This window comes from Aphelocoma coerulescens, chromosome 2, assembly GCF_041296385.1.
Source record: "Aphelocoma coerulescens isolate FSJ_1873_10779 chromosome 2, UR_Acoe_1.0, whole genome shotgun sequence".
NCBI classification, from domain to species: domain Eukaryota; kingdom Metazoa; phylum Chordata; class Aves; order Passeriformes; family Corvidae; genus Aphelocoma; species Aphelocoma coerulescens.
Genome location: NC_091015.1, coordinates 67,740,278 through 67,763,753, shown reverse-complemented (window position 1 = coordinate 67,763,753; position 23,476 = coordinate 67,740,278). Strand labels below are relative to the sequence as shown.

The 23,476-nt window shown below is 38.5% G+C and overlaps 1 protein-coding gene across 17 annotated transcripts in view; it reads right to left on the bottom strand.

Annotated features, from left to right (window-relative positions):
• Positions 1-329: 329 nt before the first annotated feature.
• Positions 330-23,476, bottom strand: part of TNS3 (tensin 3) — a 218,302-nt gene continuing 195,155 nt past the window's right edge. For all 17 annotated transcript variants that reach the window (XM_069007895.1, XM_069007893.1, XM_069007894.1 and 14 more), the window contains 8 exons: positions 19,462-19,590; positions 16,048-16,143; positions 12,535-12,612; positions 9,960-10,037; positions 5,730-5,898; positions 4,670-4,738; positions 4,501-4,527; positions 330-3,535 (listed from right to left, as the gene is read on the bottom strand). In XM_069007895.1, coding sequence (XP_068863996.1) covers positions 3,391-3,535; positions 4,501-4,527; positions 4,670-4,738; positions 5,730-5,898; positions 9,960-10,037; positions 12,535-12,612; positions 16,048-16,143; positions 19,462-19,590 — 791 coding nt within the window. In that variant the 3' untranslated portion in view covers positions 330-3,390. The remainder of the gene's footprint in view (positions 3,536-4,500; positions 4,528-4,669; positions 4,739-5,729; positions 5,899-9,959; positions 10,038-12,534; positions 12,613-16,047; positions 16,144-19,461; positions 19,591-23,476) is intronic.

Here is a 23,476-nt window from a genome sequence, read left to right as displayed (position 1 = left end):
TGCTGTGGAGGCACAGTTAAATGGATACAATATCTCAGAAGATGATATCATATTCCTCCTTCTTACACTGAATTATGCAATGCAGGCAATAGATACTTTTATACCATTATAACCACAAATTAACTAGGAAAATCATATGCTTTAAATGACTTGAACCACTAACACAGGCTCATGTGAAGTCCTTTAAAGAAATCTCAAATGTTTCTTAAAACTGAACCCCAGCACCCAAATTATTCTTAATTCATTAAGAAGGCTTTACTTATTAGCTGATTTCAAATGCCAGATGGTAACTTTCATTCAGAACAGACTGCCCTGTGACAATTGTGTGGTGGATTTTCACATTTGTAGTTTTATTATAATTTGAAAGAGGTGGTATCTGAAGAGCAGAGAAAATGACTATACAAAGAATTTATAGACTGAAGACCTTTAGATGCTTCTTTACAGTTTCAAGAAAAAAGTGAAAATTTTCACTAGTAAGAAAAACCAAGAAAGAAACATTAAATATTGGATACAGTGAAACCATTTAATTAAAAACATGGCTTTTAGCATTTTTGCAGTTTAACACTGTATGATTATAATAGTATATTACTAACCACATTAATAGGAGTCTGGCTAAATATATGTGTCAACTTGCTGCCATTAATTATGAAATTGCATATACACATCTACCAGAAATCTTGAAAGAAAGTGCTATAATAAAGATTAGTCTTGTATTTGCCATGAACATATAAGTTTCATGAATATTTTTCTACACAGACTACATAATGGTACATACTGAACTATCTTGCTTTGTGCATTTTTAATTCATTAAAAAGCAAATGCACATGGCAATATACCATCTAAAGGAATGCAAAATAGAAAATCTCCCTTAGAAACAGGGTAACTTCTTTTTCCCCACTTAGCAAGTAGAGCTAAACTCCCAGAAAATATCACCAGGAGTGTCAGCATGCAATCCCTCATGCTTTTGATTTCAGCAGACCTTGAGAAAGCACAAGGAGTTTAAAAAACAAGGTCCTAAATGGAAATGACAATACACAGGAAAAAAAAGACATTTTATTTTCAGCCCAAAGGCCAACACAGCTGTCTAAGAAAACACACTAAAATTTATTATCTACAGAAGTGGAAAAATATAGTAAAAAAATCCTCCGCATTTCAATGCTCACAACACACCAGATTAACATCTAATTGAGACTCAAGTCTACTTGAGATGTCAGCTGAAGAAATTCTCTGGGCTTCCACTGGGTGATGAGATTAGGCAACTGGAATCTTTGTACGCCAAAAGAATCTTAAAAGAAAACTTGTTCTCATATTTTATAAAAGGAGTAAAGCTCCGAGAAGTAAGAACTGCAATCTTTTTTTGGATGGTACATAAACAATAGTAAGTAATATACCTCTGTGCCAAAAGAACAGAATTATATATTACAAATCAGAAGTACTTGCCTTTGTTGCTTCAATGGTAGCTACCGCACTTTGGATTGCTCCACCCTTCTACAGATATTCAACGCCCACTCCTACTAATAAATCACTTTCTCGTCCAAATACATTAAAATTCAATAATTTCCTCTCTCTCTTCCTCACCACCTTCCTTTTAAAAAGCATAAAGTTATTTACACAAAATTGATAGTTACACAAATAATTTGGTAACACTTCAGCTATGGTCACTGAATAAGGTTTAACATGGTCCTCATACTTCAGGAAATACAAAGAGAGCTGTTAAAAAAACTCCCTATTTTATACAGGACAAATGTAGTTAAAATTGGTGGATAAAAGGATTAAAATCTACAAGTGGGTAAAGTGGCTCATGTATCAACATGCAAAATACAGCATGGTATTTTATTCCTCAGGTTACTAATAAAATGTTGACAGCCACACATGAAAGAAATAGAAGCAATGAAATTTTTCAGCACTTGCCACACTAAAGTTGCATTATCACCATCAGTTCTCATACAGGGGGTCTAGTACTGCTCTTTTTGAGTGAATGGGAACTACACAGTAGATCTCAGTGGCTTACTCTCCTTGTGCAGGCTTCCACTGTAACCTACTGCATCAATTTTCTGTAAAGCTAAACAGCATTTCCTTATGCATTTCAAATATCAATGTGTTAAGAAAGATAAAGAGATATGTACAAGTGTGACGGATGTAGAAATCATGACATAAATGCTCTCAAGAAATGGGACAGAGTAACAAGATAAATTACATTCGCTTTCAAATTCCCTAACTCGAGGAATAACAAATCAAATATAGCTCCTACAGATTAAAAAAAAAAGTAAAAAAATCCTCAAAACTCCAGCAAAATAATGGGGTAAAAGAATCCATAAATATAATTACATATTATGTAGGGGAATAAAACAGTATTGCAGAGGCAGAAAACGGGAAGTGCCTTGTCACTGTAAGACAAAAGACAAAATACCAGACTATTATCTCTAGCAAGGCACAGGCTACACACACATTTACTCACACAAAATAGTGCTAAGGAGGCAAAGCTCAACAATGGTCTAGTTTAAGAATTATCTCTATGGCACACCAAGATCTGGGATCCACTACACAATCTCTCACAGGTAAAAATGTATAAATTATACAATTTTCATCTTTGCTTTTCCCTCATTTTTATCCTGTAATTACTAAAATGCTTAATCTTCCCTGCTTAGTTCTCTGTATAAAAAAAAATACAAAAAACCCTTAGCTACAGAACAGATTTTCACACTTTTGTTCTGCCACTTCTGCTCTACTGAAAAACTTTCAAACTAAAACAGCTCAGCCTTCTTAACACTAAATACAAAGCAATCTTCCTGAATATTCCACACTGCCACTCCTTTCTTACCAGAAATCAACTTGCACAAACCTTCTTTTCACATACATCTTCCCCTTTCTCCATTCAGTTCTCATCACTGATCACAAAGACATAAGGAAGAGCAAGTAGTCCTCCTCAGATGATCATTCTCCTAAAAGCATGTATGCAAGGCTTACAACTACAATTGATGCAACCATGGCAAGTGCCTTTGTGGAGATTTTACAAAACATTTTCTGAACAAAAAAGTAGCGCAATCTATTAAGTATATCTGCTCCAATAAATTATGAGAAACAGCATGTGAAGATATATTAGGAACCCATCAGGAGAAAAGTTCTTCATTTATGCTTCATTCAGGTAACGGCTACGTGGGTTTGGGTGGCACCCAGCTTCTTTTGTTTTGTCCTCTGATATAAAAACATTTGTGAAGCATTCTGAAATAAAAGCCTGAGCTCTCACAAGCACAATACACAGATCATCCTCTGCTTTCCTTATTGGGAATGACAATATTCAGATATTGTTACTGAATAGCCTTTCTCCCTCTCACAGTGATTTCCTTTGGTGAAGTCAGCGATGAGCTCTGAATCAAGGATGGAAAGGCATCAGATCTTCTTCTGGGATCCAATCATGACCTTTGATACAAAGTTCACAATGGCACTGGCAGGTTGTTCTGGATCATGTTCTGCAAAGAGGTGGCATACGTTGTCTGTGGCACTGCCTTGCTTCCTGGCAATGAACCCAAACACTCTGCAAGGGCAGCAATCACAGTATGTCAGAGAACTGACGGATAGGCATTGCCTCATTTCATAAAACAGAAAAGATACTGCAGAAACCAAGCACACAAAGCAGACTTCTCTGTTCTGATGGACAAGGTTCCATGTGACTGCTAAACACAGTGGTCCAGATGGACCAGCCAGCTCAGAAAAGAATCAGGAAAGGAGACTGACCCCTTCCTTCTACTCTGTTTATATGGCATCGTGAGCTGTTTTGCTGTCAGAGACAGGCTGCTGAGCCTGGGGATGTATTTAATCTGATTCAATACTGCTGTTCTCTTACCTACTTTGGGGGGCTCGTAGTGTGGTGTGTCAGCGACTGCCCAAAGAGAGGTTTTTGAGGGCCACACATCTTGGTGGACAGAGTATTGGAAAAAGGATTTAAGCCATCTATTTGTGTTCCTTTCCAGAAACACAAACGCTGAGCCTGTTTTAAATTACTTCTTTGGATTAACGGGTGACAACAACGTTTGCCTCCGACAGAAAACACTTTGCAATCCACAGGTAACAATGTATTTATGCCACACACTAATATTTCCAGGAGTGTTTTCATCTATGTAGCGAGGGAGGGATTTTTTTAAAGCTATCAGTCTAAGTGAGAAAAGCTTGTGTTAAGTCTTGCTGGACAGGTGGAACACAAAACTGAGCGGCAAATAGCTCTAACTTTTGAAACCATAGTCAAATCACAGACCTGCAATCTAAACAAACCATGCTAGCGCTGGCTCCAGACATCCCACCACCACCAATTATATAATTAGGCCCCAACTTGCAAAGGTGTAAATGAAGTAACCAAAGTCTAATTACAGGGGGCTGAGAGACTTTAGTCTCTGAACAGCTGCTTTCCCTTCCACATCTCAAACAAAAGTGATTTACAACACCAAGAAACTGAACACTTTAATGATATTCCTATAACATTCAGTTAAAAGAGACTCCACTTACTTTGCAGAAAGGCCATCTTTCATCCACCTTGTCCATTAAGAAAGCAGTAAAAAAACATAGAATGGAGAAATAAAAATGAAACCTATGTTAGTTTTGGTTTGTTTGCTGGGTTTTTTTGGTAGATCAACAACACAAATAACATCTTAAAAATACTACTTGTCATACTTACTTTCTGTCCTGTGGATCCAAAGCACAGAAAATAACAGTGTTGACTGAATAATGTCGCCGGAAAAAGAGTCTGGATAGGAAGAAATAGAACAAATTTCAGAAACAGTAAAGATGCTTAGAATTCTAAACAATAAACAAATCTGAAAAATAAACTCTATTTAGTCTTAATTTAATAAAGACAATATATTCCCTTTGCTCTCTCTGAGTGACTTTGAAAGCCACCTGAACTGCTCCAACCAAATAAATACATATTTAAAATACTAACATCAAGTTTTTGAAACAAAGGAAAACTGACTCTCAAGCTAAGAAAAAGGACTAGGAGCATGAAATGTATTGTTTCTAAAAACTGGCCATTTAGTTACTATTTTAGTGGGAGAGAAAACTTTGTGGAACTTGTGAATAATTTGATCATACTATGTTTCTAAATATTCACACTCCTAGGCATTACAATTAAAGGTTCTGTGATCTGCTACAAATCATTGTAAACCCCATGGAACTAAGAAGTCTGGCGCTTCTTCTTTTTTAACCTACAATAAATTCCTGTTGTCCTTCCTTTGTTATTATCATTTTTGTAATTGAAAGAGTTTGTAGTAGCCTAACTAGCACCTAAAACAAAGTATAAATTGACTTTTTATCATAGTTTTTTATAGGCTATCCAAAACACTGTTTCAGATCCTGGAGATACACATCATCTGCTTAAGTTAGCTCTGTTCAGTGATACTGGTGAAAGACATCATGAAGATAAATTATTTCACTGAACAGGCACAGTATCAAATGCTAGCAAAGCCATTACTTTCCCTTTTTATAATAAATAACAAGAAAAAATGTCATATCAAAGTGACCTTCCAGAATTAAAATATGCCATGTGTAAATAAAGCCCACAGCTTAAAAGATATATTTTCCTGTACTGCAGCCATCTTACACAGTCACCATCATTCCTATAATCCTAGTATCCTCTGAGACAGAGATTGCAAAATGTAACTAGGAACGTCAAATCAACAGTGGCCAACACTTGATAGGGACAGGGACAGATATTCTCGTCCCATCCTTCTTTTGCTTACTTTCTTTGATTATCCGTCAGTGTGATTCCCTGAGCAGACACCTTGAAATGGACAACGGTTGAGACAGGAGAAGGATCTTGCATCAGGGTCATGCTCAAGGCTTTCTGTACTGCCTGGTAGCCTGTGAGGGACTCCATCTCCACTGAATTCAGGTACCAAACATTACAAGCTGTAATGGAAGAGAGGTAAGACTTTGAGAGGTCACAGGCCTTTTGCTCTCCCTTTGGTTTTAATACCTTTGTATCAAAGCCAATGACTATATTTATCTATTACCCATAGATATCCTGAAATTTAAATAAATGCAAGACAGCACCACAGAATACACTTGTAGGTAGTACTGGAGCAAAGGTATTCCGAGAGGAAAGAATGGGGATATATTGCTTTTAAGTTCAAATACATCAGCCAGTAAGAAAATACACATTTGCAGCATACATTCACATGTTCTACAGTTTCAAATGGTATTTGAACTATATTCAAAGAAAACAATTCACTTGATTGGCACGATAAGAATGTTTTCACACCAAAAAGAACTGAGAGTTATCGAAAAGCTCATTTCTCAATCATTCCATAGTGTTCTGTATGTTTAATGATTTCAGGGCAAATAAAACAATTTCCACACTGATGAAAATTACTACATATATTTTTAGGCCTTTTCTTTATTTCAGCATGCACTTACTTCTCAAAGTACTATTCCTCTTCTAGAGATATTAGCAACTTCTGAAATATCTCTATAAAATAGATAATCATTGGTTTCTAAGGCTACCAGTTACTTTTTTTACATGGTTTCATATCAATCTGCAGCGAGCACTAGGAAAATATGTATTAATATTATATAGCTTTACATAGTAGTTCTGTACTACTGTATAATACTACAAAGTACAATGCCATCTACAGTATAAACTATTATTATATAGTATTAACAGAATCACTCACATGCTTACTATGGGACTGTGGTATAAAGTCAAATTTACAAACAAATTTAGGAACAAGCAAGAAGGATTATGCACATCCATAGCTAAACACTAGTACCAAGAGATTTTGTGTTGGTGAAAACATTTGTGTAGGTATCCAGGACAAAATTTACAACTCTGTCAGTTGACACATACAAACTACCATGGTTATATTTCATTTGTTTAGCAGTTTCACTTGGCTTGCCAACATTACTATGAAAGCAAAGATTAAATTAAATATAACAGTTTCTCTTTTTATATGGCTGTTCTGTAATCTGTCTTAAGCTTTCTCCTATGACTATTTACATAAAATTATAGAGCTAGACACTGGCTAGCTCAAAACAACCAACAGTTAAAAACTGCATAAGCCTAAGTTTGATTCCAGCATAATGATCAGCCCAGTAACTTCAAGCTCTGGAGTCCATCAGTGAAAGAAGGCATCCTGAAATTTCATTTATTTGATTTGCCAAGTGTAAAATTTCAAAAATGTATTTGTCCATTGCTGTGAAAGTTTCAATAACTTTTGCTTGACTCAATTACAATTCATGCACAGAGGGATTTAAGATGACAAGTAGCAACCCAAAACTGTTATGAACATTCCAAACCATAAGCTCTCTTCTTCTCATGGTTGGTTGGTATAGATCTAAAGCTCTTCACTATCCTGTGAGTCTTTCCCAGAACAGGAAGCTTCCCTTCTTTCACAGCCACACAAATCAGAGTCCCTTCCTCTTCTGCCACACAGTGCATTGCTGTCAACAGACTGTTTTCAGGTTTTGTTTCTAAATGAAATTTCCAAGCATTTTATCTAGATTGCCCTCAAAGTGATAGTTCAAACACCAGTTACCAAATACAGTAGATTCCTTTGCTTCTGTAGCACAAAAAATAATAAATGAAACCTTTTACCAAAGCGTTGCAAAGTGAAAACATATCAGCATAAAAAGGAGAGGAAAGGTAATGAGAAACACTGAAAGATTTCTCATGCATGGTCTGACAAGGTATCAATAACAGGAATCCCAGAGAAACCCTACTCCAAGCTAGAACAAAAGGAAGACCTTTCGTTCAGTGCAGCTGCCCTGCAATGTTGCTGCTCTCATCTTTCACAGGTGACATTTTGGAGCACGTCTGTGCCACCAGCAACAGCTTAACAATGCTGCTTTTAGACTGGGAATGTCCTTTGTTCAGAATGCTTAGTTTCTTGACTGTATCAGTGTAAAGAGAAGTTAGGAACTGCAATTTATTTGGGCAGAAAATTTTGTTGCTGAACAGGAAAGTTAATAAAGCAAGGTGTATTCTACTAGGGAAAAGCCTCTTATTTGTATGGTTTCTAGTCTTCAACTGTCAGTGTCTAAGAAGCAAAGGATTTCTAGTCAGCTTCAGCATTTAAATAGAAACTGGAAATGCTCATTAGGTTTTTCAGGCAGCTATGAAAAATAATCCTTCTAGGAAAACACATTTTTTGCTTGTGCAGTGAGAAAAGTGTGGGTAAAGAAGGGCAGGGAGAAAGTGTTTCTGCTTTAAAGTTTCTTTGAAAGGACTCAGTTTACATGTTTTGAGTCTGCACTTCAGTGTTGAACTCCACAATTTGAATGCTTCTGTAAATGGAAAGGGACCCCTGATGCATCAAGGCAAAAAAAAAAAACAACCTCTGAGAACCTCTCATAGCTAATTTATCTATTTGGGTTCAAAACCCTTGTTTAAAAACAACAAAAACAACAAAACAGGTTAAAAACAAAAGTTCTAAGTACCCTAATGATCCATGATATGACAGATCTCATGTAGAGTTATCTGACTACTGCCCCAGCTGAAGAACTATTTCTTTTTTTTTGAAAAGCATTGTCTGAGCAAGGAGAAACCAAAATTTCTTGAAAGACAACACATGCCCCTTTTGATGGCTTTTCTAGAAGTAAAGTGCTACAAAATGTTATTCTTGTTTTTTTCCCTGTTGGCCGCAACAAACAGCAACCAGTGAGCTAGCAGATGCTCACTCGCAGCACAGCCTCCCAAAGGTTTGCCATTGCCTCAGCCACACATGCCTGCTCAATTAGAGCACTCAAAGTGGTGCTTCACATTTAAAGTTGAAGCAGACTGCTGCACAAGCAAGGAGCAACACTCTCTCCAGAGCTGGCCAGACAACTGCCCCGTCAGAAGTGCTCTACAATGCATGAGGGCAATGAGGCAGCATTCTTAGAAAGCATGCTTCGCCACAACACTCACTTGTGGATCCAGTGGTAGGCTAAACTCGAAAGAAAGTGGCAAATATAGTGTATTCCCGTGCTCTAACGGCACTAATTGGGTGACTTCTGGGGAGAATTCATAGCAACCTGAAAACCAAGGACCATGGGAGAGCATGGGCAGGATCCCCTGGACATGCCCACTGTACAGCAGAGTAACACAGTGGCTGCATTTCTTCTAAGGACAACCTTAAGATTATGCAGGAGTACTCACAGCACTGTCCAATACAGTGAGTTAGGATGCCACCACACTTTTTCAGAGAGGCTGTTTAACTAGCTCTCTGGATCAGCTGCACACTAACAAAGCAGATAAGAAGCAGAACACACCTCTACACAGCTGTTGCAAACACCCCACGTTTGAGAGCAATACAGATGGTAACAATGCATAGCATCACATCATTTAGAGGTACTCTGGTCATGGTTCTTCTGTCACATCAAATAAGCTTGTGGTAACACAAGTCAACTTGCCAGAAATGGTGCTGCATTACACACAAGAATCCATAGAAACATCCAATGGAAAAGACACATGACATTTCCTAGTAACATGCAGCACCAAGTGGAGTACAGGGAATTGTTCTTTTTTTTTCAGATTGATGCAACAGTAAGCATTTTGCAGTGGTATTGTTAATCCCTATGATGAGAACTTAACCCTAACTGAACACCTTCCTTAGTTGGCTTTTGCAGACCTCACACATAGTTCTTGAACCTTTGCAACCACAGGTTGAAAATATCCTCTCAAAGTTTATCAGTTATAAAAGCAATATCCTGCTTAAAAATTGCCATGCTTGAAGAAACCCATGTATACCTCATATTCTCATAAGACACATGACTGGAAACCAAATAAAGGGTTGTAGAACTTAGGAGCTGGTTGCAGAAAACAAAAAGAACACGGTACATATCCTCACAGTGCCTTTACACTTCTACCCAGCGCTCTAAATTTAACTGCTACCTTTACATATCCTTCAATCCAGTCTAAGCTTCAGTTTCTCCCAACCTGTAAAATGCAAACTTTGGTAAAAGTCAAATACAAGGCTAAAAGTTTAACAGACCTGCACCCTGCTTGAGAAGCTCCGCAGCTGAGTTTGCAGCAGTTTGTGGAGAAGTTTCTGCTATCTCCTCCAAGGGATCTGCAAACAGAAAACACTGTCCATGTCTTGTATGGACTTGAATCAACAAATCAAAGTCCACAGACAAGTATGAGCTTAGCATTTGTAACTGTGATCTCATCTACTGGACAACTCTTGGCCAGAAACATGAAACAACCTTTTATCTGCAATTATAATCATCTATGTAGGCTTTGTGCTGCATCAGGTTTTTTTGCCTCAAGCACCACAAGCAGGATGCTTAACCTTTATTTCCTGACAATAAAAGACATAACATAGGCATATGCTGCAGGGACTCACATGATGACACATTAAGACAATACTTATAGCTATATTCCCTCACTACAACCTGAAAAAAATTTAAATAGTGTGATTTTAATTATCTCATTTGATTTTTAAAACTTACACTGATTTATACAGAAAGACTTTGTGTTACCATGATTTTGATTCAGAGGATGACAACATAACTTTCTTCTTAAGATGAAAAAAAACATCTAAACCATTAAGACAGCAGTAGAACGTTTGCCTCCCAATTGTTTGTTAAAAGTAGTAAGAAAACTGTCCACCAGCATGTTATTTCAGGTATAAAAATGCATGTGAAAAGGTCTCACTGCTGCATTTAACATGAGGTATGCTGTCTTTGAGTATAATCAAATGAGGAAGAGAGCCATAATACAGTTTTTGACACTATTCACATGTCTAGAATTACAGTTATATAAACGTTTTAAATACTTCAGGCACTGTATCCTGTCATTAACCACAGAAGATCATATTAAAATGCATGATCAAATCAGATTGTCATACATGAAATCCCTATTTGTGCTTGGTCTTTGCATATTAAATGCTTTAATTAATTAATTTTGAGTTAAATATTTTTAAATTGAATGTTAAAATTAAGCCATCAGCCCAGGTACCAAAAATTAAGTTCCATTAATCACTTGTACACCATAAGAGTTATCTTTCCTGTGTTTACTGTATACTTTTACAAGTGTTTTAAGATGTTGGATGTATTTTAGTACCTTTTTTAGGTGTTTTTACTTGTACTTTGGTTCCAAGGCAGATTTCAAAACCCCAGCTCCAACAAACAGCCCAGCCCCCATAGCCATTACCCTGTAAGCTCCATGGCAACCTGAATTTTAATGACCCTTATCTCAACTAATACCACCCCTCTGACAAGGATGAACCATTGGTGGACAGAGATAATCTGTCAAAGGGAAAAACACCAATCACCTTAAACTGAAGGGGTGGGCTGTGGGCGGGCTGTGGGCGGAGCAAAGGCACTATAAAACAAGGCATCCGAGAAAGGCACGCCCCTTCCCTCCAGCCTTGAGGTGGAGTTCAGTGCTGGGAAGGTGTACTCCTATCAAGGAACTTTTAGTAATTTTTTTTGGCTTTTGGACCAGCCAAAAGCCAGCCCAGCACTGCAAGCCCTTTTTCTCTACCTGAGATCCAGTGCTGTTTCAGCCAGAAGATCAAAAATCCCTGCACTCCTGGGGCATACCATCTACTGAGCCATAGGATCCCAAATTTTTATATTTTGCTAATTTTTGCAATTTTTCAATTTTTCCATTTTTTAATAAATTATCTTAATTTTCAACTAAGAGTTGTCTCATTTCTCACAAGATTAATAAATCCAAAATAAAATTTCACTGTGGTATGTTTATTCAAGAGAAGGCAAATGCTTCAGTCCTGCACCTCTGGAGGAACAGAGTAAGTATTCCATCTTCCATCTTCAGTGAGGGCGATAAAGAGAACAAGCCCACCTTGTTAACTGCTTTGCCATATAGATGCATGAGATCTTTTGTCACATCTACCACAGCATATTTTTGTGCTAAAATAGTTTCATTAATGTATTCACATAAATCAAATGCTATTTTTGTACATTAACATACCATTTGTAACAAAAGTTTAAAGGGGTCATTCAAAAACCACAAGAACATTTAATATTGCAATAATGTGTCTGGGGTTAACTTAATGTGGGAGAATATCAGGCAACTTAATTACTGGACAAGCATGAGCATTTTGTTTTTGTCTTAGAGTGGTTTATGAAATCAGTATAAGCAAAATTAGAATTATAATCCCATGAAGCAACATAGACTTTCTGATAATTTACTTAAACAAATTTGAACCTGTGCAAGTTGCTGCACTCAGGTGCACTATCTGCTCTCTATCTACTTGTCCTTTTGCTATCCAGACCTGAATGAGTGGTTAAACCTAACCATACACTGGCATAATGTCATGTCTGAGAAGTACATTTGTCTTCCTACATGGTAAATTACTGCATGCATTTCCATGATGCATATATGTTTATGGCTGGAATATCACGGTACCAGCATGCTCACAACCACACTTTGGATAAGGGTCATCACCAATACTGAAGAATATCTTTTACAACACAGCTTCCTCCTTGGTGCATTTTTGCTTAGATCTCAACTTGTGACACATTCAACTGCCTTCAGACACTGACACTTTGAAGCAAAACTTGGCTGGGAGTATCTCTTCTGTACTTCAACAAGCATACCTCTGTCTGGGATGAGGAGCTTGCAGGGCAATGCCAGTGGAGTGATGGAATGCTGGTACACCAGAGCTGTTAAACTCCCTGTGGTCAGAAAAGTAACAAGACATGCACAGTTAACTTCGTGGACAAGAAGAACGCATAAGTTATGTTTGCTCTCAAGTATTTTATAGAGTAAGGGCCCCTTCTGCTTCCCCTTAAAAATCTCTTGGGACCTAAGCCAAGACCATCTTGAACTCATTAATCACAATCATATGCTTCCTTTCCCTCTTAAATACACTGCTTAGATCCTAACCTAAATGTCTGTGCTTCAAATGGAGAAAGCACAAAAATGACAAAATCAATAGCATATAGAAGTCAGTAAATTCTTTCCAATGCTCTTAACTTCTGCTACATCAAGTGTAGTAAAATCTTAGAAAGGTGGTTAAGAGCACAAGAGGTCGCTTGTGCTATATGATGAGGTAAAAAAGAGCAAGTTCTACCTCTTAGCCACCTAGTCTTCATCATCTAGTGTTCTGTCTACATACATCTCTATTTTGTACTTCTAAAAGTATAAAAGATGGTCCAGGTAAAACCTCTTCCATTCAATGCAGCAATGATGTATGTAGCATTCTCTATTAAATGATTCTTCTATTCAAAGTCACTCTTGCAATTTGGTTCTTGGCTTAACTGAAGTAATTCAACATTAGTTATCTTTGATATTAGCATGTGAGATTATAAGGAGCAAGAGGAAGGCATAGTATTCATCAATCTGTACAAAAAGCCATCCTTCAATCCCATTTACTAACAAGCAGCAAACGTTCTAACCATGTGCTGGAGAAAAATCCCAGTTCAAACATAACAAACCTCATTTTTACAGTCCATCAAAAATTTCTTTGAAATGGAAAGATGACCCAATTCTACAAGGGTCTTACAGAAATGCAAAAACTGATTGATACTGTTAGTCTTTCACTGTCTTACCCATAAACATGTGCAATAGTGCCTGTTCAACTACTTTGTAAAGCAGTTTTGAGGCTGTGTCCTGGGTTACAATGTGGGGTGTAACCAAGTTATGTATTCTATTTCCATCTACATAATTCTTGATGAACTGTTAATGGTGGGTCATTTGCAACAGCTGCCCAGTGCACACCCAACCCCTCAGACTGCAAGCTGAGTGTTAGATAAGGGAAAACAGGCAAACCCTGCAAGGCAATGTTTCCTGGCCTTCACAATTAACTCGGCCATGGTAACTACACCCATCCTGAGGGGGTCATCTCTGCTTGGGGGCCACCCTGGACTCAATGGCCCTAGCAAGAATGGACAACTGCAATGACTCAAGAGTATTACATCATTCCATTGTGAAACTTCCTATCCTGAAGGAGGTACCACCTGAACCTGACTGTATATAATCTGGGGTTTTGGGGACTTGGGACAGCACCACCATTGCTCAACAGACCCAGAGGAAGACCAGAATTCCACAGGACCACCACTTTCAACAAGACTGCAATCATCACTTCAGTAGGACTGCAACCACTGCTTAATCAGACTGCAACCATCACCCAGACCAACAAGGTGCAAGGCTGTACTCTTGACTTTGTGGGTTTAAGCCAGTTTTTCTGCATTGTTGCATTTACTGTAATCTTTTTTATTAAATTGTAACTCTGACCTGCTCTCAAGGTATTTGTATGGGGTTCACCTCTCACTGTGGTTTATTTTCAAACCAGCACAGGCTGTACACATTGAAAGACTAGGAGATGTTCAAAGTAAATGACTAGTAGGGTTGCATAAGTGCCTAAACAGGTACTTCAAGATTGAGGTAGGAACGGACTAAAAATTCTAATTTAAGATAAGTCCCATGCCAAACACTGATAAACTTCAATCCACCTTTATTTTAAATACGACTTTCATTTTACATCTGTTAATTTTATGGTAGATGACCCTTTCACAGGTGTATTTGTTGTATGTGACAAGGCCTTTAACAGAGGGTGGGAGGGCTGCAGTATGACCTCTGAGTAAAGTCCAGGGGCTTTTCATGCCAAACACAACCCACTCCAGCAGACCCACTGCAGGGCACCTATAGAAAAAAGGTTTGGTGAGACAGAGCAGAGGGAATGCCATAGACAGAGGAGGAGAAGGAGATGCTCTGGGTATCCAAGTTGCCATCCCCACCCTCTGGAGGACCTCACACTGGAACAGATGAGACTTTTTCTGTGGTTGACAGAGAGCACATGCTGAAGCAGATTTTTCTCCCACAGGATGGCAGCCTACGGGGAAAGCCCACATCCCAGGAAGGAAAAACAGGGAGAGGGATGAAGCAGCAGAGGAACTGTTCTGTAATGACCATATGCCATCACACCCACTGCAGTGGGTGTGAGGAGTCTGGGAGGAAGCAGTGAAATTGAGCTTGGAAAAGGGGAAGAAAAAGTGTTATTTAATACTTTGTCTTTGTTTCTCCTGTTAAGGAAACTTCCCTGTCTGACCATCCAGGAGCCACTCTGGCAGTCACTCTTGCACCACCTGAGCTGGTACTGAAAGCCACTTCACAGCTACATACCCCACACTTACAGCCAGACGTTTCCTCACTAGCTCAACCCTAGGTTCCCCTTAGCAGAGTCTCAGATGTCCAGATCCTTAATTTAATTTTGATGCAACAACTTAAAAGCAAAATAATAGCACAAACTGGGTGCCTCTGAGGAGGGATACCCTTACAGTCTAAGGGCAGGAAAGTCTGGGGGCTGTTGGCTGCTGCTGCATCTCTTGAGGGTCTGGTCACCTGGCCACACAAGTCCCCGGGTCCTTTGTTATGCAAAAAGTCAGTATGTCATAGCCTCTTGCCTTCGACACCCATAGATCAATCTGCAGTTTGCACTTCCAGCTTGCAAACCCAGATACCTGCACTGAATGTATCCCTCAGCATCTGACTACCTGAATATTGATTTTAATTGGAAAAATATTGAAATAGTTTTCCCCAAGTTGAGTTTCTTTTGCCCTGTAACTGGTTAGCATATCCCTGTTTTCATCTCAACCCATAAGCTTTCTCATCCTATTTTCCCCTCCAACTGCAAATCAGTGGAAAGCAAATGAGCGAACAGCTAGGCAGGTCTTTGGCTGTTTGCCATTACAGGTATTGCACTTCCATCATATTACATTAGGTAGGCTGACAAAGCATAATGTACTTTGTGAATGTCTCACTCTGGTGTAATTTTTAGCCACTTTATATGCAGCATAAATATAACACAGGACAAAAGGTCCTAAATCAATTAGGATTATAAGAGCGATCTAGTTCAGCTTTCTGCAGCAACAATCGTAGCAGTAGACAAGCTTGACTGTTTGAAGCTTGGTCATGTACATCCGTGCTAGAGTGCCCTGCATACCTGCTTAAGGTAAATGTGTACAAGGCTCCTGGAACCCTGGAATGGGTTCCTACAGAAGTCATCAGGATTCAAACAAAGCAGTCTCTCATTTGTATTCCATCCAAGTCAGCACTGGCAAATGCCAACTGCTTCCATTTTCTCTGTCCATGTGATGCACAGTACTTACCAAAATATGGTTCATTCGGACATCCTTTCAAGCGTACCCCCTTCTGAGTACATTCAATCAGAAAATGCCTTACAAGTTCATTTGACAAATCTCCAACTGTGTTGAAAAAGAAAGCACACGAAAATAAGCAATTAACAGACAAGTCTTACAAACTAGGTCTTTATGAAGCAGTTTTGCCACATTACCACCAAATGTTTTATATGCAGAATGCAAAGAATACAATTAGACCTACTCTGCAAGTTATGAGATGTATTTAAAAGGCCATTTTGCAAAAAACAAATAAGCAAACAGCTCACTTTACACAGCCAGAGGAAATGGTTTTATATTCTTAAGTGTCTGACATGCAAATATACACTGGTGTCCAAAAATGTCCAAGTATGGTCCCAGCTACAGACAGGAAAAGAAATTTGGAAAATGAATGGTTAGAAATTTTGATGCACTTGCCCATTAAAAGAACTTGTATCCAAAGTGACAAGAAAGTAGAAGTATGAAAAAATATTCCAATTTTCAGTGACATTTCTGCTCACAGAAGTTCTCCAGATTAAAAGAGGAGTAGATTTAGCTAAATAAAGGTAATGATGGCATTTCTCTCCATGAATTTTAAAGTTTCCAAATGTTTGCAGTTTTATGCTAAGTCTCTGCTCCTGAAAACAAACAATTACATGAAACACTAAGGTTTCACTAGATTTTAAGACAGTTTTTATCTCAGGATTCTAAGACAAACCGAAATTGCTGATTTGGATGTAAAGAGGAGATTCAAAATCCAGGAGACATAAAAATTCCCTTGAGATTTAACATTCTTTTAAGCATATACATACATATGCAGATATATAATTAAGACAAATATTTCTTGAAAGATGGATTCACAGTACATCATACCTGACTACAAACCAAATCCTTCTCCAAATAATTAAAAGGTTATTTCATACCAACAGGACAAAGCTATCAAACCATTCAAACCTTAACGAAAAACCTACAAACACATGTGCTCCCTTTGATCTATCAGGAAACACTTCAAGAGTTGACTTCCAGGCTAATACAGATGAACGTATTAACATGGACAACAGAAACTTCTGTGCAAGCATTACACTTAGCACTTTTTCAAACAGCTTAGTGTTTGCTGTTACGCGCTCACAAAATTTAAAATAAATGACTACAAGGTATGTGGGAAAGGGAAGCCTGGAACAAGAAACCCTACAGGAAACTGAACCAATCTGTGCCTTCTGGGATTAAACAGTGGAAACCAAAAAAGCTAAGTATCATGAAATGAGAAGTGGAAGAATGCTACAGTCTTACTACTATTTGCCTGTGGTTCTTCTAACATAAACTGTCTCTTAAAGGCTGGCAGAGTTTGAACTTTCATGTCTTCCTGGACTTCACCAATGATTATAAAAAAAGATTACTAAAAAAACCTACAAGCCACTTTCAATTTGCCTCCTACTTGTTGCTATTTCCACTCCAGTACACCTATGCTGTATTCATTAAGTAAGTCATTGAAGTGGTTCTGCTGATGTTTATTGGCAACTGTCATACATGAAATCCCTTATTAGCTTGGTCTTTGCATGTTAAGTGCCTTAATTAGTTAATTTTGAGTTAAACAGCTCTTTTAATTGAATGATAAAGTTAACCCATCAACCCAGGTACAAAAATCAAGCCTTATTATTAGGGTTTTCACTATTAAGCTTCATTATTAGTGTTTTCACTTGTTCAAAACAGTGTATTTGCACTAGTCCCAGTTAAAATTCCCAGTTAAAAGTCTCCTAGTTAAAAATCCCTTTTTCAAACTTTAAACCACTTGTACACTGTAAGAGTTGTTTCTCCTATGTTCATTGTCTGCTTTTGTGGATGTTTTGGGAGGTATTAGATGTATTTTAATATTTTTTTTTAGGGTTTTGCTTTGCACTTTAGTCTCGGGACTAACTCCAAAACCCCAGTCCTAACAGCCAATTGCTATTTTTAGCCCCATAGCCGTTATTCTGCAAGTAAGCTCCATAGCAACCTGAATCTTAATGAGGACATGTTACCACCCTTACTTCAGCTGTTACCACCCCCCTGACAGCGACGAGCTATTGGTAGACAGAGATGATCTGTCAAAAGCACCAATCACTTTGGACCAAAGGGGTGTGCTGTGGGCGGGCTGTGGGCGGACCGGGGCGGAGCAAAGGCACTATAAAACAATGGACAGGCGTCAGAGCCACGCAGAGACCCCTGCAGATCAGCTGTAGTGGACAGGAGTGGTGGGTACTTAAGCCTTACTCCTTTTAAGGAGCCTTTAATAATTTTTACCTTTGACTTTTGGATTAGCTAAAAGTTAGCCCAGCACTACAGGTTCTTCCACCAGAAGTCCAGTGCTGTCTAAGCCTGAAGATCTCTAATCCCTGCACTCCTGGGGCATACCTCCTGAGCCACCAGGATCCCAAATTTTTATATTTTTCTAATTTCTGTAATTTTTCAATTTTTTCCGTTTTAATAAATTATTTTAATTTTTACTAAGAGTTGTCTCATTCCTCACAGCAACAAAAAGGACTACATGGCAAGTTGTTATTAAAAATTGTTTCATGATACCAGATTAAAACAGAATTTCAAAGTGTTACTGTAATAGAGGTGAACTGCTAACCTTGTCCCAGAGTAAGCAAATCCAAACCAACAGCAAAACAAAAAACCAAACCAAAACAGCCAAAATCATACTTTCATAAAAACAACACTAAGAATAAATGCTTTCCTGTAATCTTAGTTGCTTACCTAACCAGTCATTTTGTAGTAATGAAACATAATAAGCTTTGTAAAAGAAAAACAGCAGCAATAAAAACCACTCCACTAACCTTGCAGTAGTACAAATGGAACCAAGAACACTACAGATATTGGCTGCTGAGTTTCCACATACCAATTACTGATTTCTGCATGTTCTTCTCATTTTACGTTTCACAACCATCAGGCACAAGTTATATATGGAGGCACTGGAGCTGACAGAGTAAGTATACAAATCACCACTTCTTTTAAACAATTATCCTTAGGAATCTCTTCAGATTTATATCTGAAGTAGAACGGTGTCAAAACAAAACTTTGGCATCAAAAATATTCAGCCCTCCAGCCGAGAGAAAACTTTACATTGTAGTCTGTGAATCAAATGCAGACTTCTGATTACTAGGGAAGACCAATTGCTGAGATGACACTGATTTTCTATTAGGTTGATGAGGTGCAACACATGCACAGCCACAACGCACATACATTTACAAGTCATGGTGAAACCATACAGTACAGCAGGCATCATCTCCAGTCTCACTTAACAACGCATCAAATGTAGTCTGCAATTCAAGTTGCACTTACAAGAAGAGGGGAAAATTCCATCATATTATTACCCAGCAATAAGGACTACCTACTATGTATAGCTTGTTTAATAACATACAGAAGTACCTTTCTTTAACTGCAGCACAGAAGGAGGTGGTGTGGCAACTTTCATAGCTAGCCCATAGGCTCCTCGGAAAGAATGACTGTCTCGAACAATGAAAGATCCAGGTTCCTTTTCCTTGAGAACAGCAATGGCTGCAAGAGATTCCAGAAGAGAGACAGAAAAACAGTTCAAGAACAATGCACATACTCAAAAAGTACAGAAGTGCAAATGTATAATGAATAGGACACCAGAAGAAGTAAGATCTTTTCCTCTGTCGTCACTGCTGTACAACAAAATACCATCAATCATATTTGCAGGACCGGAGTGGAAACATCTTGTTCAAATCTCACAGATACTTATTTTAAAAGAAGCCTGAAGTACAGAACCCTACTGATTTTTAAACTGAGAAGGGTGCTCAGGTCTCACCAGAATTCCTACAACCAGTGCAAGAGCAAGTCTACTGCTTAGATTTTGTCAACTTGTTAAAAGACTGCATAGCTCTCTGTAATTCCCACACTGACTAGACAGCACTGGTTTTCACTTCCTATTCAGCCTCAACAGGCAGAACAGATTAATTTTCATCCACCACCAATTTTTTGTCCCTGCAAAGCCACCTTACTCCCTTAGGAGTTTTAAAGCAAAGGAAGGAATGTAAGTGTATATTTTGCTCTTTGACTTTGAAATATTTTTCATCTGTATTCTGGGAAACGCAGGGAAATTGCTGCTGCTTTGCACAAGTCAGTTGCAGACTTTGAAATCTAATAGCTCAAAATCTTAAACTTACTTTGAAAATAGACACAAAGTTAATCTAATGATTGATCTTAATAAAATTTTTGTACTTTGCTTTCTTTCCTCCCCCATAAACTTTTTAGAAATACTTGTTTAGTATACTAGACATACTAGTATACTTTTTTTCTAGAATTCCTAACCATCGGCAATCCTTCAGAGAAGCCCTAGAAAAAGCCCAAATTTGATGCTGGACTCCTTAATTGACTGTTCACACAGAACATGGATATTATGCATACAGGGCACAAAGGCATATTTTGCAAGCCCTGAGCAATGTTTATAAAGCAAAGGTTCTTTTCATGAAAAAAGGGGAAGTAAAAAAAAAAAAAATCAGGAAAATGAAGACATAATTGTCTCTTCTGTTAAAGCGAGTAAAGCAAACATGTATGCATTCTATTCTCTTCATCTGTCAGACAGCAAAGGAAAGAACCTTTTTTCACAACAATGTCTTGTTTTGAGAGGATTAGGATGAATACCCAAACCCCTGCAATTAAGCAGTACTCACATAACACTTCTAAATACAAAGGGATGCAGTAATAATTTGTCACAGGAGCAGTCTATTAAACACAGGGAAAAAAGGACAAATACTCCCCTCCTCATCAACAGTACCCTAAAACATTTTTTAAAAGGAGTTTTACTTCAAGGATGAAAAGAAGCATATCAAAAGGTTGGGAAGATTGTTGTTTCATTTATTCAAGCAGTTAGCTTTAACATTGCTTTTTATCTACTTCCCTCTCTGGACACACATCAAGTCAAGTATTTTTCTGCACATTTAAAGACTCAGTTCTCGTTATGGGTGGTGAGCAGATAAGGGGAAAGGGACTGGAGCAAAAGGACGAGCAAAGTATCATCCAAAAACGAATTAATGTTCTGTTTTCTATGATCTTTATTCCCCTGGCATCATATTTACCACTACACAAGAACATCCTCACCATTTGAGAACCTAATAAATAGACAGACATAGCAATTCATTATTTGCCAATAGCTGAAGTTCACACTATTTTGGTTTAGTATGAACATACTTCTGAATGCAGAACTAGTTAGTAATTTTCCCTTTTTGACAACTACATTTTAAAAATCCCAGTTTAAAATCCCGCCTTATCTCATTAATCACAATTCAGTATAGCTGATTATTACTGTATAAACTCAAGCACAGTCAGACCAACTACATTTGCAAAGCACTGTCAGAAACTGAAATGTTATAGTTTCATGGCTGAAACACCGTTATAAAGGACTTTTGCCCATTATGGCGAAAGTGTGTAACGAAGCTGCACCAACAAAGCTGCACCAACAAAGCCCACCCCGAAGGGGCCTCCTGACTGAAACTCTGAACTGTGAGTCAAGCCACCTAAATGAACCTGAGATAAAAGTGATCCTGTTTTTCAATCATCTCAAGTCTGAGAAGAAATGGATAAGGCTAGGGAAGAAGGATGCATTCACAGGAGGGCCAAGCCCAGCAGCTGTCCTGAAAATCATCCCCAGCGGGCTTTGGGGTGGAGGCCATAGCCCACAGGCTTATCTGCAGCTAGGTTTGCACAAACTCCTCTCCAAACAAGGGGGGAGGAGGAGAGTTTTGGGCGTACAACATGACCTCTGGTCAGAGGCAGTGAACACCCACCCTCCATTACACAAACTGGCTCAGTTGTAAAATCCCCCACACCGGGAAAGCCACATTCACAGGACATCCACGTGAGGGACAGCTGAGGAGGTGTCATAATCCATCAAAAACCCCCAAAGCACTCCCCACATTCATTCCTGAGGCCTTGCACCAGGGCACTACACATGATGTGAAGTGATGCAACTGATCCAGAGTCTTGCAAGAGACAGTGTCAAACCTGCCCCCCTTCAGGGGAGGTACTTGGGCATTCCCACCTGGCCCAACTTATATTAATCGCTTGAACTCTACGTTTTTTGGCAGGGGACCTTCACCACCAAGAAGACCTGATGGAGAGGACCAACAGAACACTGCTGGGACCCACAGAGGGGTCTGTATTTCTACTTACTCTGTTCCTGTCACTCTTCCTGTCCCACTCCCAACCTCTTTTTTCTATTTCTTTCTTTCTCTTTCTCTCTCATTTACTGTTAAATAAAATATATCAATTTTCTGGTATCAACATTTAACCTTGTTTGGTTTTAATCTCATTTCACGGAATATTCAAACTTGAAGTTCTATCCACTATCCACAGAGTGAACTCATTTTGCTCCTCTGTGATTAGTGGATTGTAACAAGCACCCAGCACGCTTATACACATACTGTTGCAGGGACAGTATGTAAGTTCACAGAATCATGGAAGAACGGCGTGGATTGGAATGGACCTTAAAGATCATCTACTTCCAACACTCCTGCCACAAACAGGAACATGTTTCATTAGGCCAAAGCCACATCCAACCTGGTCTTAAACATTTCCATGGATGGATGGCATCCACAACTGCACGGTTCCCGTGCCTCACCACCCTCACAGTAAATCATTTTTTCTAATATTCAGTCTAAACCTACTTTCAACTTGAAACCATTTCACCTTGTCCTGTCACTACATGCTCTTCTAAAAGTCCCTCTCCATCTTTCTTGTAGGCTCCCTTCAGGTACTGGAAGGCTGCAATCAGGTCACTCCAAAGCGTTCCCTTCTCCAGACTGAACAATCTCAATTCTCTCAGCCTTTCCTCACAGGAAAGGTGCTCCATCCCTCTAATCAACTTGGTGGCCCTATTCTGTACTTGCTCCAACAGGTCTGTCTATGTCTTTCCTGTATGCCAGATGCAGTACTCCAGGTGCTCTTAAGTATTCGCTTTCACATAGGTAATAAAACCTTTCTTCAGTTCACTGAATAATACATCTACATATAAATGTACTGTATCTGCATTGTTCCATGGTAGTGAACTTTAATAAATAATGTTAGTCACTTGACATTGAAATTCAGATTACAAAACGACTGATAGGTGAGGATGCTTTTGTGATGACCTAGCTAATAAATTATTCTGAGATCATGTCAGAACAGTACACTTATACTCAAAAGGTTTCGGAGACCAGACAGTCGTTTGGTATTGCTTCATGCATATCTGCCATTCAAAAATGACAACAAAGAGCATTTGCAGCAGATACCACAGGTAGATCTATATTACTTCATAGTTAGTTCAGTTAGGCTAATAATTTGTCTGATTAACTGAATATTTTTCAGGACTATTTGACTGCCCTCCACACTCAAATTCAGCCTTCCAACAAAAGAAACTAAGAGGGGTTGTCTGTGGCCCTTC